General features: G+C 47.5%; 1 protein-coding gene across 1 annotated transcript; it reads left to right on the top strand.

Annotated features, from left to right (window-relative positions):
• The first annotated feature begins 13,360 nt into the window (after positions 1 to 13,360).
• Positions 13,361 to 16,125, top strand: LOC128717606 (J domain-containing protein). The gene is made up of 3 exons (XM_053811459.1): positions 13,361 to 13,447; positions 15,491 to 15,592; positions 15,775 to 16,125. The coding sequence occupies exons 1-3, from the start codon at positions 13,361 to 13,363 to the stop codon at positions 16,123 to 16,125; spliced, it is 540 nt and encodes a 179-aa protein (XP_053667434.1).
• The last annotated feature ends 277 nt before the right edge of the window (positions 16,126 to 16,402 follow it).

Here is a 16,402-nt window from a genome sequence, read left to right as displayed (position 1 = left end):
TATTGGAAAGTCAGAATCCGCTTTGCCTAAATCACTTCGGTATCTATTTCGGTATGAACGGCCTTATAATACAAGGGGGGGGGGGCTGGTAGTAGCACTCGCTAACGCTATATCTATGTGTAACGCTGTGTACGGTGCATAGATGAAGATATATTGTAAGATCGTATCGTTACTCGCTAATTTGAATGAATTATTTGCATGAGTATGGGTGTGTGTTGGTGTGTCGTGTGGGCGGGTGTATGTTTGTGTATATTATATGAAAATATATAAACGTCCGGCACAGGTGTTAATTTCCTTTTCCCCCCCCTCCCCCTTCACGCCACCGAGGCGCAACCACACACCACAATATAAAAAAAACACCCACTAGTACGCGCACTGTACTCGTCCCTTTTCGACTCCTGTTTGTGTGTGTTTTATAAGCCTTTTTTTTTTGGGGGGGAATATTCGACGAAATTCCGAACCCAAAAACAAAAATCTTTCCGACGTGGGGTGGGATCTGCTGGATAGAGGCGTACTCAAACACAACCCCGATTAGTTCGCGAACCGGACCCGCTTTTGATCGACGCACGGTACACGGCGTGCCTGCGCAATATACGTCAGATCACTCCGCACACTGTGCACCGGAGGCTGTGCGTGTGTTTGTGGAAAGGGTGGAGGGGGGGGGGGGGGGGAAGGAGCGTTACGCTTTTTTAGTTGCGTGTGTTCCTCCCCATCCCTCCCTCCCCATCGTTGGTGCGTGCGTGTGTGTGCTTTATTGATGCGGAGCGGAGCGGATGGATTACATAAATACAGAATTTTCCGTCACGGCTCTAGGTCACCTAGCGCTCCGCGCCCCGAAACCGAACACCGAAGCGATCGAATGATCGGGAGACACTGAACGATCGTCGCTGTACAACGCACAGTGGGTGCGCACGGTGGACATACGCAAGAAAACCCACAAATCCGCTTATCAGATCGTTATCGAACTTTCGTTGTGAAGTAAAAGAGGCGCTGGAGGGGGGGAGGGGGGAGTGTGTGCAGCTCCCAAGCAGGGGTGGTAAATAGGGATGATCCTCAATGGAACACACACACACAAAAGCGTTTTTGAATGTGTTTTGGAGTGGTTTAGTGGGGTGGAGAACCACGGTCCAACCACGTTTCGGCCGCCGGCGAGCGCGCTCAGCGTGTGCTAGAACTCCTTTTTTGGAGCTAAGCGGGCGATACAATCCGTGTCCTTACGCTGCGGCGTATGGATGCGAGATCATCGCACAATCAGTCCTGTGCGCTGAGTTCAAACGTCACACCACCGAAACGCGGGATGGGGCGTGGGGAGGTTGCGGGGTGAGGGGGAGAGGGGGGGGGGATAAACACGCACGCGCACAACAACCCACCACAGATACACGCGATTCGTACCGAACGCAAAAAAAATAATACAATTATCTCATTGCTACAACAACAAACAAACAAATTTTAACCAAAAAACAAAAACAACCGGAAAATTGGGGGGGGGGAGGAATATAAAAGTTGAAACTTCTATCACGTTCTGTTGCCCTTTCCACACACACACACCGGGGCACAGCAAAAACACTAAACTCACGCACGAACAATCTTTCTTTTTCACGCTGTCTGCTTTTTATCCATTTTGGTCACCGATTTAGAATTCCACGCTCACTCCGTTTCGGCACGGAGGAGCTAATCCCTGCCCATTGGCGCCTGTTTTCCGCATTTCTGTTCGCAGGCAGAGCGTGCGGTGCGCCAGGTGTTTAGGCACAGCTCGAAGGATTTGATAGTAGACGGTTGGTTCTGTGTGGGCCTCCGTCCGAGGCGTTTGATAAACCGGGCAGGATTATGTTCGGAATTATTGACGCACACGGGAAAGGATGGGCACGTACGGGGCACAAGGACACGCGTGTGCGTGGTTTAACTATCGCGGCCCCCCCTCCCTCCCTCCCGGGTGTGCCAAGACGGTTTTTTTTTCTTCGCGCAAACGTTAGAGGGGGGAGTGGAAGAGTAAGCCGAAGGCGCAAGAGACAACACAAACACACACGCACGCACAGGGCTGGGTTCGCAAACCGACCGTAAATTCGTCACTGTGATGATGCACCGAAAAAAAAAAAGATATTTTCACACAAACACACTCACATATACGCATAATATAGCGAGCCGGACACGATGGGGGAAAAACGGGAGGAAAATGTAAAGGAAAAAAATAAAGTAACCAACGATAAATCCTAAATCTGATCTGGCAGTTACTAGAACCAAAAAGAAAAACAAAAAAACCTCAGCAGAAGAACGTGGCCGAAGGGAGGGGGCGCCCGCGTTTAGGCAACTAGCAGCAGAAAACGGCCGATCGAGCAATCGGGCAAAACGATCCAAAAACAGGTTCGCCGCGCACGATTTTCCAAATCACAACGGAAGCTGCACTGCGCTGCAACAACACTACTGGCTACGCTGGGCGTTACGCTGGCACCGGGACACTGACACACGGCACGCGAATCGTGCAACGGTTTACGGTTCCGACGCGCGCAGCGGTGAGAAATCGCGAGCGACTCACCGTTGTGTGCCGCACAGTCGTTCCGTTTCATGGTCACAACCGAGGTGCGCTCCGCCCTTGGCATGGGAAAAAGGCATGGGAAAACCCTGCCAAAACAATGGTGAACTTAATTGGGAATGTGTTCATAAAATGCTCGTGAGTGTCAGAGAAATCTATCGAAAATATGCTTTTATCCATACGAAATAATATGCATGGGAAATAGCATAGTTATAACACTTTATCTTATTGTGTGCGGAAACAAATTTGTCCCACATCGCCAGCCCATAGTGCACGCGAGAGGGAGAGATTGTGCGCAAAACGGGCGCGAGTGCGCATCGCGGCGCTAGCAGCACACCGTTGCGCGTGCAGGGAAAAGAAAGAAAAGTCCGCGCCCTACTTACCGCAGCACGAGCGCACGAGAGCGTACGAGCGGTGAGTGAAAAACGGTCGCCACGCAAAGTCTCTCAAACGCGTTGGAGGAGTAATGTTTGTGGGGTTTTCTTTTGGTACTGTTTTTGATCTTTCAATCAGCATCCCTTCGCAATCCCGGAAAATTGTACGTAGATTGGGTGGGATTTTTCCGTCTAGAAAACTGCATGCACGTAAAGGATCATTAAATGGCAGAGGATTTTGCTTTTAATTGCACATTGTTCACGCTTTAACCCCACTGCAAGCAGCTCGGTTCGACGGAGCGTGTTTGGTCGTGTGGTGCGGGCGGATGGTTGCTAATCAACCGCTACCTGGTTCGAATCTCGGACGGAGGTCCCACATTCAAATTTCGTATTCCCTTGCTTTTGTTGCTCAAACCGTACGCTTTGTGAGGCAATATTAAAATTAGTAAATGGCTTCGTGTTGTGCTAATTGCATAATTACGGGGGGGAGAGACTGATTAATGGTGCTAATTACTTGCAGGTTTTGCATAGTTTCAGGCTCAAATGTGTTTTCAATACTAATATTGCTCATTGAAAACCCGAGAGTGCGCCCAGAGATGTGGAAGAGAGAGAAAGGGCAATGCTCACCACTGTACGTGAAAAAGAGCTTCAGAGTAACAAGAGCGCCTCCTTGTTATGTGTTACATCACACAGATTCACTAATGCAAACAGCTGCGCACGTGTGTGTGTGCGTGTGTGTACTAACTGTGGGAAAGGAAAATACTTTCCTACGAATGCTTTCCTTCTCCCACTTGCCACCGCCCCCTCCCTCCCAACCTACATTTTCCTAATTGGGGGAGGCTAGGGGAGGTTTGGGGCCCGTAACTCAAGTTTCACGACATTGATTTTCCTCTGTGACGTGTGTGTGTGGGATGCAATTTTCTTGGTAATGTGTTCGATGAACTGCAGTGCATCGATATGGACGGGGGAGGGGAGGGGTGTACTGTGGTAAGCTTGTGGTGGAAAAGGGAGGCAAAGACAGATACACACATACACACGCACCGACATATAAAGGGAGTACAAATAAAGTTAAATTGATGGATGCTGGGTGGTACGGTGATGGATTGGGAAAAGTGGGTGTTGGGTGGGTGGGGGGATTGGGGGGGGGGGGGGCATACGTCAAACGATTGAAGAGTTTTCTAACGACCTTTTTTCCCTTGCGTGTGGGTGGGTGGCCGGCGTTAGAAGGGCAAATGTGGGGGGGGGGGGGGGTTGTCTCCTGTTCAATTTCGATTGATCTCGTTGCCAACGTGTGCTGCGTTTTTGCTTCCGTTTGTGTGTGTGTTTTTGTTGTTGTTGTTGTTGTGTTTGTTCTCCGGGTTTTGCACTGCTTTTTCCGCCACTCTGGTGAGCGAATTTTCCTTCCTGAATTTTCTATAATTGAAAAGGGGTGGTTTCCGCTCTCTTCCGGTGATTTTGCACAGGGTGTGAGAAAAGGGGGGAGGTGGTGGTGTAGAACTTGCTGTTTGTTTTTTCTTTCCTGCTCCGTTGCGATACGTTGCCTTTTTTTCTACCCAACCGGGATGCGAACTCACTGCCAGACTGCGCCTTTCCTCCTCCAAGGATTAGGTTGTAAAAGAGGTGGAGGGAGAGGGGGGACCATTTTCCATCGGTTGGAAAGGCAACAGGGGAAGGGATGACATATTCGAGGGTGGATTAATGTTAAATCGTTTGAAAATTTTCCATAACTCATCCTCCGCCCGATACCGAACGCCCGTGCGGTGTACGAACGTCACCAGGAAAATAGAGCGCCCGCTCGGTCCGTTTGGAGTTGGTTGGTATATTTGTTCTGTGGCTCGTTTCATCTTTATCCCTCCACAGCCGTGTACGTGCCGTGCATGCTGCTGCGCCGGGTTTTCGCTCGGATTTTCCTTTAATACCACACACCTCTCTATTTCTATCGCACTGTGTTGGTGTGTGGTTTTACTCTGCAGGAAACGAAAACGAAAAAAACGATACTGATACCGTCTACACACACTTACACACAAACAGTTAAGCTACATTTGCTGTATGTATGTCTCTTTTGCATAGTGAAATACTGCACCATCCATCCGTATCTATGACGGATGGTGTAACGGGCAATAACGGGGGGGGTTTTCTTTTTGAAGAGGAAAATATACATCCCCGGGGTAGGATAGAAGCGAGACGGGATTACAGATAGTACACGCTTAGGTACACGCCGGTGTCTATTTTTCATGTTAAATAGTGCATTTGCAAACTATACCTGACATTTATATTGGTTGCCGCAATTCGCAAAAATCTGTACCAGCACCAGTCGGAATGGGGTGGAAAGGAGGGACAGAGAGAGAAAGTCAGATAGAAAGAGGGCAAGATGGAGTGAGAACGCTTGACAGGCAAAGCGCAAAGCGGCAAGGATCGATATTTTGATACACAGCTTCGCTAAACCGGGCCAACCTTCCATTAAGGGGGACAAGATGGGTTGGCTTTTCAGGCGGTAAAGCTTGCCCGACGGTGAGGCTAGTGAGAAATATTTCCCCGATCTTCCCAGAATGGACATCTGAATCCTCGGTAATGGTCATTGAAAGTTCTTCGTAAACGACACGTAGTGAGCGGACCGTTTTGCTGCTGATATTTGCGGTAAAACGCATTTGCAGGGTTCGCTTTACCGGTTTTTGCTTTGCATCCCGAAGAAAAAAAACAATACTTCCCCAAATGTATGCAATTTGCCTCACACAGTTATTTATTTAACAACTTTGTCGCATTTTTAATGATTTACAATAAAAGAATTGAACCTTATTATTTAAAACTAAATTCATTTTTAACCTAACTAATTGATAAACTTGTTCATTAATTTAATTATTAAAAAAAAAAAAACAAAGTCCATTATGATGCTCTCTTATACTTATGTTCTTGTATTAAAAATTTATTCTTTATAAAAAAGCTGTTTCATTTTATTTTCCTTGGAGAAAAAGGTTACCTGATGGTAGAATTTATTAAAAACAAATAAAAAAATTAATAACAAATAAACAGCTCAATCAGATATTTTTTTTGGCAAGAAATAAGTAATGATAATGATAAGATATATTTTCTAAAAAACTAATTGAATTCAAGGAATAAACTGAACTTCAATCATTGTTGGGAGCATTCAAGTTTTTTCTTTTAGCAAATATATAGCAACCAGCCCTAGACATAATTGACTCTAACCTAGCAACAATTGAGTAATGGCACAACGTCGATGGTTGGTGCAATAACGCTTTATTCACCGCCATTTACTGTATTTAGCACTCTCTGACGAGAGTGTTGTTGCGCCCACCAGAACATGGCGAGTTTAAATGAACTGAAAACAATTGCCCTGCTTTGCTGCTGTACTGTAATAGACTAGCGTTAGGATTTTATTACCGTAACCGTTCGGCTCGATTGCTACTGGTGTGAGTGGATTGCGTTAGCTCATAATAATAAAAATTCCTCCGTTCAAAAAGGGGTTCAGTTGTTGGAAACATTCAATTTTTTTAATCACTATTAGCTGTTGACTTGATGGTGATGATTATGATGAAGAGGAAAGGAAATTTTATTCAGCAACATGAACAACATGATCATAATTTAAATTGTGAGTAAAAAATCTACATTTAGATTTTACTCTTCACGGAATTTAACTTACACCAGAGTTAACTCACGAGTTAAATAGTGAGTTGAAGGTCGTCGTGCAAAATTAAATCTTCATTGTTGTGAATGATTCGCTTTTGTAATTTAAATTACAAACGAATCATAAATACTCTTCTTGGAGATTAAAATCAAGCCGCTGCCTAGAAAGATTTAAATCAGTCATGCATTCTGAATTTAATTTGCGAGAAACCCTGTCCAGGGCTGATGGTACACCAGCCCACTAGCCAGCAATGCACAATCGGATGTGGTTTGCTCTTACCGGCAGCAATCCTTTCGAGTCGGACAAACTGACCACCCACATGCATCCTGATTGTAAAACGGGACAAACGTGTATGCGGGCGGGCCACGGCCCGGGATGAAGGTTAAGAAAAAGGTAGCCTTAGCATGCGCATCCTTGAGCAAACATTTGCCTAGTGAGCCGGAACCCCTCAAAAAACCCCTGCCAGAAGTCACTTGCAGTCGAGTGGAACTCAAACAACCCAACCCAAGTGGGGGAAACCCCCATTTCCCCTATTCATCCTCATCTTGCTTTCCACCCCACCGTGGGGAGGGGGTGGCTTTTGAGAAAGTTTTCCAATATTGTATCTTTGCCGCAAATAGCCGCACACATCTGCTGACAAAAATTGTGCAAATCCCGGATGCATCCGGGCGGTTTGCAAATACATCGCAAACCGGCCATCATCGCCGAGGAAGCACGATTTCCACTTTCCCGGGCACTTAATTTGATTGCCCTTGCTGGCTGTTTTAACTTTTGCCAATGGTTTAGCACAGCGAAAACAACAAAAAGTTTATGCGCAGACGATGAAGATGTTTCCTCATCCCCGATTCTTGAACTCCTCCACTTTGGTGGGGTGGTCGGTAGGGGGGGGCGAAGGGGCCTTTGTGTACCGGAATTGACCTTCGTTGGTTCGGCAAAGGAAATCGGTCGGTGCGCCGTCGGTAGGATGGTAAGACATTCTTCTCGGTCATCGTCACAGACGACGGGCACGTTTTGTGGATTTTCCGGCCTTTATGCGTGCGGCACGGTTGCGTATTTGTAGGGCATGTTGATTTGTGTGTGTGTGTGTTTTTTTTTGCACCGAGCGCGTACGCCTACCTTCCAGAAATGGCAAACAGAGCCGTATCCGGGGTTTGCCGACACAAGCGCACACTGGCTGTGTGTTTGTGTTTGTCCTTGTTCCGGTGGGTGCGAGTTTTCGCGGTCGGTTTCGTTCTCGTTTCGATGTTTTCTTTTTCCCGTTGCTTCTTGCCCGGGCTTGTTGGTTGTCCTCCCCCCCCCCCATGTGTAGTCCTCTTGCATTGCAACACTACACCCCTTCTCCCAAAGGAGGGTTTCCCCGGTGCGTTTTGCGGAGTGAGGGGTGGGGGGGAGGGAGGGTGGATTTTCCAGCTGCCTAGGCCACTTGAAAAACACGACCATCAAATTGCTGCGCTTGATATTGCTTTCATTTTGCGCAGAACAAGCACGAACGAGAAGATGGCGGAGTGAACGTGGACGGGGGGGTGGGGCGGAAGTTTGGGGTGGTTTATTTTCGCCAACCCCACTCAACCCGAAAAGTGCGACGACTGACTTCAAGGAGACCTCGCAGTGAGAGTGTGCGAGACACCGTACAAGGAAGATAAATAAAACTATTTTTAATCCGATCAATTAGTCAATGTCACTCGCGTGCAGCTGACGTTCACGGGCGTGCGGTTGCTGCCGCCGGTATCGCTTTGTTCGCTTTCTAATCCACTCGCTTGACGGAAGTTTACCCCCGGGCAGGAAGATCTGTGTTGACGAGGACAAAGCTGCAGGCTCTCCCTCGCAGAGGGACACTCTAAACAGGAGGAGTTGCAGGTAGAAGGGTGTTGGAGGGAGGGGGAGGGGGGGGGGAGGAAGACCCCAAAAGAAGCTATTACTTTCGTCCACAGCATCTACGCCAGGCGCTAAATGAAACGATACCGCAATTTCCAAAAACCGAACCTCTCGGAAGCAGAAATAACGACCGGTGGGAACGACAGTAGCAACCTGAGAGAAGAGAGGGGCTTGCTTTACCACCATTATCGATTCACGCTGCTGGAGATGTGTGCAGTCGGTTCGAGAATGTACCCCCCCCCCCCCCCCCCCCCCCTCCTGAAACTGGGCCCGACCCGCTCATGATGGTTCCGTTTTTGCCATAAAGCCTTCCACCCTCAGAATCCGTCCTCCACCAGCGAATGTACCAGATACACCCAGCCAACGGGCAGTTGGTGCAGAACCGTGTTTGTTTTTATGTGCTGTGCGGTGCAACATTTCTAGGTGGAAAGCACAGCCGGGCAAGGTACACAAAGACACCCAACCACAGCACCCGGTGGGCACATTTAGTCGGTAAGAGTTGGTTTGGTTAGCTGTACTCGGGGTGATAATGATGGAAAGAGGGTGAAATATTGATCAACTGCAGGTTTTTGGGTTGGCAGAACCTTCCTGAGCGGGTAGGGCAGCATCCACCGATACCGATGGCTCCTTTAGGAGTTGGTCCCTTCGGTCCTGACCAAACCGGGTTCGCATCATTTTGCCCATCTTTTATTATTATTGCACACTGTTCGAAAGCTACATCCACAAAACTTAGAGGGGGATAAGCCTCTAACTCCACAAAGCATTGGACGTAGACACTAAGCCGCGTACGTACCCAGAGAGCACTCCCCGAAGCATCCTCGCCCCAGATCTCGTCACCAGCGCACTCACTTTATTGCTATAAATGGAAGGATTTCTGGAGCGAATTGGACGCGAAGTCTAAAGCGACAAAAGAAGGCGAACGTCTTTTGTTGGGCGTACGGATACCGCCCACCCGGGGCGATGAAAAGCTCCCCCCTCCCCCCCCCCGGCAAAAGCATCAACATCCTGCCGCGCTTGAGTACCGGTGTGGACCGTGCGGCATCCGGAGCGGCGGGCGGGCTGGAAGCAAATTAAGTTCGCTGGTGTTCCAAGGCGATCCTCATCGGCGGACAGTGGAACACACCTGCTGGAAGCGCATACAGTCCAGGACGGGAACGATCATCGTTCCCGGGGCTCGTTAGTACGGCAAACTATTCATCCATAAAAAGCTTCATCGGCCTGTTTTTTGCGATATTTGTGTGTACAATAGCACAAGCGCGAGTCTTTCTCCGCTGGTACAGCGCCAACGTGCGAACGCGATGATGAACGACAAAGGATGCTGTTGAGGTTGATGATGATGCGAACGGGTGTACCCCACACCGCAGAAGGTAGAGATAATGTACCACCGGTACACCGTTTTGAGTGGAGCAAAAAAGAGAAGAACGAAAAAAAAACCAACAACAATTCGAAAATGGGCAGAATAGGTGAAAAAAACCGTGTTGCCAAATGGGAATGCGAACCGTGCCGAAGTGGAGGAGTCGACCGGTACAGCGAGAGAGAGAGAGAGCGGTCCGTTTGCCCTGTGAGTGCTCCCTCTGTGTGTGTTCCCGCTTTTGCGAGGTTTTTGGTCAACGATTGGGTCGACGTGCTTAAAAGCGTCGAACGGAGCACAATGGCAATGGTCCGCATCCGTGGCAAAGCAAATGGCGGACGGTTTGGGTGTGTGCGGGAAGTTAAGTTTAAACGGGGCTATTTTTAAAACGGGGATACTTGGGTAAAATGGATTTCGTTACACCTTCACTGCAAAACAGGGGGGAAAGCTGAGCATGTGTGTGTGTACGTGTCTGTACGTATGGGAGCTTTTCCTTGTGTGGGGAAATGGGAATGGCAGCAAAAAAATATATATATGGATGAACCCGATAATACCAACCAAGAAGCTCATTAGCGTCTGTGTGTGTACAGGTGCGTGTTAAGTCGGGCTGGTATGGCAATTAAACACTGCAGAAATACAACCACTCAACGCGTAATGTGCGTTCCACGGTCCCGGCATCACTTACAAGAGATATGCATTACAGAAGGTCTCGTCCCTAGAGGTTTTGTTTTGGTAGAATCTGTAGCAAAGCAAGCTTAAAGACGAGTAGCATTTACCACACAAAGTTTTGCAAATGGCTTTCAAAATGACTCGCTCTGTACTTGGATAAAGGGCAGTAGCATAAAGATACTGACGTATCCAAAACAAAGCCCAGAGCAGTGTTTTTTTTTTAAACCGAAGTTTGCCTTTTAAAGATAATCCCAAGGCTTTTTATGCTCGTATTAGCACATTTGCGGGGGGATGCAGACCAATATTTTCCTAAGCCTGCTTTATTGCCTTTGCTCCAACTTGTCAGAAATCCTCAGTAATATGTATTAGGGGCATGATCCTGTCATGATTAGAACCCAAGAGTGCGGGATTATTGTTAGGTGCACAGGAAAGTAGTTGGAAGAGTTGGATCTCAGGTCTCTTTGGAAGTTACCGAAGGTTAACAGCGCAAGACAGGCTTCTTATTAGTTGTGTTCGAACATCGTTCGAGTAGTCACACTTTTGACCAATATTGGATATATCGACAGCTTACGTAGGAACTACGGAATCTCACTTAATATTAAGTCCACGTCTAGACAAGTCACGATATTGAATTGGTAAAGAAAGAACCTGGAACCTGATTATTGAGTTCAAATATCGCTGAGAAGTCACCCTTTTGACCAATATTAGAAATATAGACTTTTTGACTGGGAAGAAGCTAAACTAGAGGAGATCCTTTGTACTACGGAATCTCATCATAACGAGAGGTTTATGTCTAGACAAGTTAAGATGTTGCATAGACAAAGAGATCTGAAACAGTTCCGGTAGGTAGGGCGAAAGAATGAACCTGTTTCCTAATCTCTCAAACTTGAACTAGCTGTACCTTCGTCAAGAAGACGTATGCGTCCGGTCGATATTAGAACCTAGAATCTAACTGAGATGACTTTTTGATTCCAATATATTGAAGAACTTCCATACGAGCTTGTCTAAACCCTTATATGCAAAGAACAGTTCGTTTGATGCAGTACTTTCAGGCGACCTCTTAAAGGTGTTTCTTCACAGGAGAGTGTATAACGGCAATGGTTTTTTAACAGGTACGTGTAGTAATTTCTTCCAAAAACAACTGTTCTCAAAGAAAGAGATCAAAGTTGTAGGTAACAGAAGTTGGGAGCAGAAAATTCTGGCCCATCCTTCCCATCAGGTTGTCTCTCTCATCCACTATCAGACTATCTAACTGCAATTACAAGATGTCAAGACAAATAATCTAGAACTTCAAGTAGAATATAGAATGATAAGACTTTCATTCTAATAAGCCAGGTCCGGTGTATGTGCTGCCAAGCCAAGCTTTAACTGCTCCACTACATCGTGAAAGAGAAATGATTGGTGAAATAGCATTTCTATTATACTACTGCTATCAACGATCCCATCTGTAATACCATCAACAAACACAAACACTATGAAAAACAGATTATATCAACGCAGAACAGCACAGAAGGACTGTCATGACAGCCTGCGTTACTTTTACGTCAACCCTACCTGACTCAAGCTCGTGCACATTCACCCGCGGCAACACCGATTACGTACACCACCGTCGCTCGGGGAAGTCCGATTCCGGAGCCTGGACCGAAAATCCCCCCCCCCCCCCCCCTCCTCCCACAACTTCCCTGTCGGTACCTCTACTACCACTAGACCCTCGTCTTGCTTCGAGCATGAGAGGAAATTTACACGCGGCTGCTGCAGGGAGGAGGGGGTTTTCTCGCTCTCGCGCTCTCCGTTTCGTGTGGCAAGATGCTCACGCGGCAGCCAACCCACACCGTACTGGCTCTCGCCGGGTTAGCCAAAAAGGCTCCAGTTTTGCGAGCCCTGTACCGATGCGTGGATGCTATGGTTCGGGCTTTTAGTGGTTGATCAGGCACGCTTGCGAGAGGTCGAACTGAGTAGCAGAAACCGTGCACAGCCCAGCAGCCAGCAGAAAACCCATCGACAAGAGGGAAAAAAAGCCATTCACCGTGCGGGGGGAAATAAACGCACACAAACGCGCCACGGTGTCCGATAAGGTGTCGAAGTGTTGACCGATCGGTGTCGGTTTGCGGTCTCAGTGGTAAGCCAGTGTGGAGGCGAACGGTGTGGTATCACCCAAAACCGCTAGGGAGTTGAGTGTGTGTGAGCTTTTTTTTGTTGTCTCGCAGCGTTACAGAAGTGAATGCTTTACGTACGTCCGCACTTAGTTGAGCCACTCATTACACGTCTCTACTGACACTGTAGGCAATCAGACAACAGTCGTAGTACAGCCAAAACCGTCTCGCTGTTGTCTCGTTTCAGTGAAGCGGAAAACCGGTCATCGAGTGTGGCGCGCCATTTCCATTTCGGCTGCTAATCCGCAGGTTGCAACCAAAACAGCTTATCGTCACCACTGTACCGTACGCGTCGTACATACCCGTCAATCAAACTTCAGTAAAACCTACGCCTCAAAAAATAAACCCGTTTTGGGTGGAAAATAACAAAGGGAAAGTTTGCTGTTTGACCACCTGTACTACCCAAATCTGCCAGCTTCTTGTGCGTCTCTCTGTGTGTGCGTTGCGTGCATGTGTGTATAGGGCAAGGTCGCTAAAACATCGCTGAGAATTGACCCAGTAACGCAAAGCGCAAACCCCCCCTCCGTAGTCATTCAGCAAAACAGGCTCAAGGTGTTACGAAACGTATATACCGACACACACCCACACACCACAACAGTGCGCTGAAAGCGCGGGAAACAATAGCGAACGAGCGAAAGCGAGGAGCAAAACAAAACAGAAAACAATCGAACAACGATCAACCAGTGACACGCACACCGAGCAAACTTCATCTCGCACCATTTTGGGAAGGTCTACTGCAGCGCCAAGAATCAAAGCCCCGACACGATGAGCGGTGTCGACGACATTCTGACGTACAAGCGCGACTCCAAGGAGGATCTTTATGCGCTGCTTAACTGCAGCGAAACCTCAACGGTAAGGTTTTAGGCGATTTGTTTTTTGCGCTTGTTTGTTTAACCCACCAGTATCAGGTCGGTAGTCAATAAGACCGGTCAAGGTGCAAGCCACGGTTGGAGTGAAACTTCTCAAATTGTCTTCCAATTGCAATTCGGCTGAGGTAGTAATTCTACGGGGTTTAAATCACGATCGCCTTCCAATTGCAGTTTTTCTAAGTGACGAATAGAGTGAAGCTTCTTCAAATACCTTCCGATTGCAATTCTTCGAAGTTACAAAGAGTGTGAAATTCCTCAAAATTTCTTCCAAATTTCAATTCTTTTAAGTTACGAATAGCGTAAAACTACTCCAAATGCTTTCCAATTGCAATTCTTAAAAGTTACGATGAGAGTGAAATTCCTCAAAATGCCTACCAATCGTATTTCTTCTAAGTTATGAGTATAATGAAGCTTCTCCAAATACCTTCCAATTGCAATTCTTTGAAGTTACAACGAGCGTGAAACTCCTTTAAATGTCTTCCAATTTTTAATTCTTTGTAGTTACAAAGAGAATGAAATTCCGCAAAATATCTTCAAATTTTCAATTCTGCAAAGTTACGAATAGGGTAAAACTCATCCGAATACCTTTCAATTTTAAATTCTTCTAATTTGGTAACTTTACTAGGTTTACTATTCAACGTACCAAAAGCAAACTCTCCGCAAAATACCTTTCGAATGGAATTCTTCTAAGTTGAAAGTTCTACAAGGTGATACTTAGTAGAATTTGAAGTCAAATCGCAGGAATTCGAGCTGAAAACAGCTCAAAAGAATATTCTGCAATGGAAAGCAGTGTTTCAACAGTGAAGTTCATCTTTTTAAAATGTTTGCTTCAAAACTTTTTCCCACTCTCTTTATATCCAAACGAAGCACTCACCGTAAACGCTTCATTTTCCCAGTTATTCATACAGCGTGTCTAGCGGCTCAAGAGCGCACCCAGTAGGTAGGGAAAGATATAAAAAAGGGAAACAATTTGCAAGCGGAAAATCTGTTTTTCTTTCCATTTATGATTTTTTTTTGTTGCTTTCTCTTTCAGTTTTTTTATTGTTACCGTTAGACTGTTGTTGCAGTAAAAGTTACTTCTTGTGGAGCGCATCTCAAGAATGGCCCTGGGATTTTGCACACACACACACAAACGTTCCTCGATGCATTTTCTCTGCAGTTGTGTGCATGTGTGTGTGTGTATGTGCGTTTGTGTGAGAATATGCACACACCAGCACGGTATGACCTCAACCTCGCTTATCCGACAACGACCGTGTTCTGCGCATTGTATATAATTATTTGTTGCATTCCGGGTGAGTCGGACGTGAAGAAATGGCATTTGCCAAGGAAGAGCAAGAAAGAGAGAGAGAGAGAGAGTGGAAGCTGCCGATGTGCCTTTGTTGCAGTTCGGTACGGTTTGCGGGATCAACGTCAACAACGTTGCAGTCTCATATTTTTCATTTGACAAGTGTACCGGAGCGTTGTTGTGCTACGCTTTAAATAATTCCGCCGTTCCGTCGCACCCGACCAATGTGTTATTGGTCCTAGCGGTGGTCCGGTGAACCACCTACCCCACGTTTCCCTTTGCCCCGTCCGGTGTTTTTGACGTTTGAGGCTAAATAAGCTCCAGCGCTCGGAAGTAGGTTAAAAAAGGTGGGGTTTGCAATGTATACATATTCTGGTACATTATTTATGAACCGTACACTGTGGCCAGAGTCCTTTGGGGAGGAGGGGGAGGATGGGAGGACCTGCGGCGAATAGATGGGTGATGGAAGGCGAACAGGCAGGCAGTCGGGGCATGACAGGTGGCTATAGGAGCAGTTAAATGCCACTGCACATGACACACGGCTTGGATGTTCATTCTTGGCCGCCACCTTTGCCAAGTACACTCGCCCACCAGCAGGGTTTATAGATACGGGGAGCACTTTTGCGCACTTGCTATGTCTTTTGCTTCCATCGCCCCGATCGTTGCTTCTCCCTCGTCCGCATTAGTATCGCTGTCGAATGTCATTAACAATGTTTTCGTAATGCTTGTGTCCTCTGACAGGTCGACCAAATCCAGGCCGAGTTTAAAATACTCGCACTGCAGTACCATCCGGACAAGAACGATGGTGACAAGGAGTCGGAGGCAAAGTTCCAGCAGCTGAAGGTAATGATGATGGTGATGAGACCGATGATAAGCACACCGTTTCGATGCACTCAGACTGAGGATTTTTTCGCTTCTTTTGCTTGTTTCGTACGGATATGACATATTCCCGGCAAACGTGTCACACTAATCGTCACCATTCTCTCTTTCAACCCTTTCTTTTGCCGGGCGTCCGGTCTGGTTAGGAGGCGAAGGAGATCCTGTGCGATCCGGAGAAGCGTGCGAGCTACGACAAATGGCGCAACAGTGGCATCCAGATCAGCTACAAAAACTGGCTCGGCATGAAGGAGCACGTCCAGCAGAGCATGCACTGGGCGATCCCGAAAACGAAGGACCGGATGCTGCCGGAGGGTGGCGCCACCGGTGGGGGCGCTGGTTCCGGTACCGGTTCGGGGCTGAGTGCCGCCCAACCGAACCCGGCCCATCGGCGCGCCTCGGAGGGCGGTGCGGCCCTGTACTACGGTGGGCGGAAGGGTGAGTGGGGTTCTGAAAATTCGAGCGAAGTCGTCAGCAAGTTCCGCAACTACGAGATTTAAGCCACGCGGCAAACGGGGGAAGGTTTTGTTTTTGATGTAGGAATGATGTTAGCAGGGATGGAAGGGGAGGGAAGAAGGAGGTTCCCACACAGTCTCCTTCTTTGCCACCCTCTTTCCATGCTCTTCGTTGTGGGGGTTGAAAAGCCAGGCGATATGAGAGTATGATGAGAGGGAAGGGGGCTTTTGTCTTTTGAGAGTCCTTGATGTCCTTGACAGTATACATGCTTACAAACACACACACGCGCACAGTGCGACTCCTGGTGGCAAGAACGGAACT

The sequence above is a fragment of the Anopheles marshallii genome, chromosome X (genome assembly GCF_943734725.1).
Source record: "Anopheles marshallii chromosome X, idAnoMarsDA_429_01, whole genome shotgun sequence".
NCBI classification, from domain to species: Eukaryota; Metazoa; Arthropoda; class Insecta; order Diptera; family Culicidae; genus Anopheles; species Anopheles marshallii.
The sequence above is the reverse complement of the archived record's forward strand: the minus strand, read 5'-3'. Positions and strand labels throughout refer to the sequence as shown.

Bases quoted from the DNA above. Each gene is read 5' to 3' on its own strand.
- LOC128717606 (XM_053811459.1), top strand. From the start codon at position 13,361: ATGAGCGGTGTCGACGACATTCTGACGTACAAGCGCGACTCCAAGGAG. The intron at 13,448-15,490 runs GTAAGGTTTTAG...GTCCTCTGACAG, and splicing joins ACTGCAGCGAAACCTCAACG to GTCGACCAAATCCAGGCCGA. The intron at 15,593-15,774 runs GTAATGATGATG...CGGTCTGGTTAG, and splicing joins CAAAGTTCCAGCAGCTGAAG to GAGGCGAAGGAGATCCTGTG.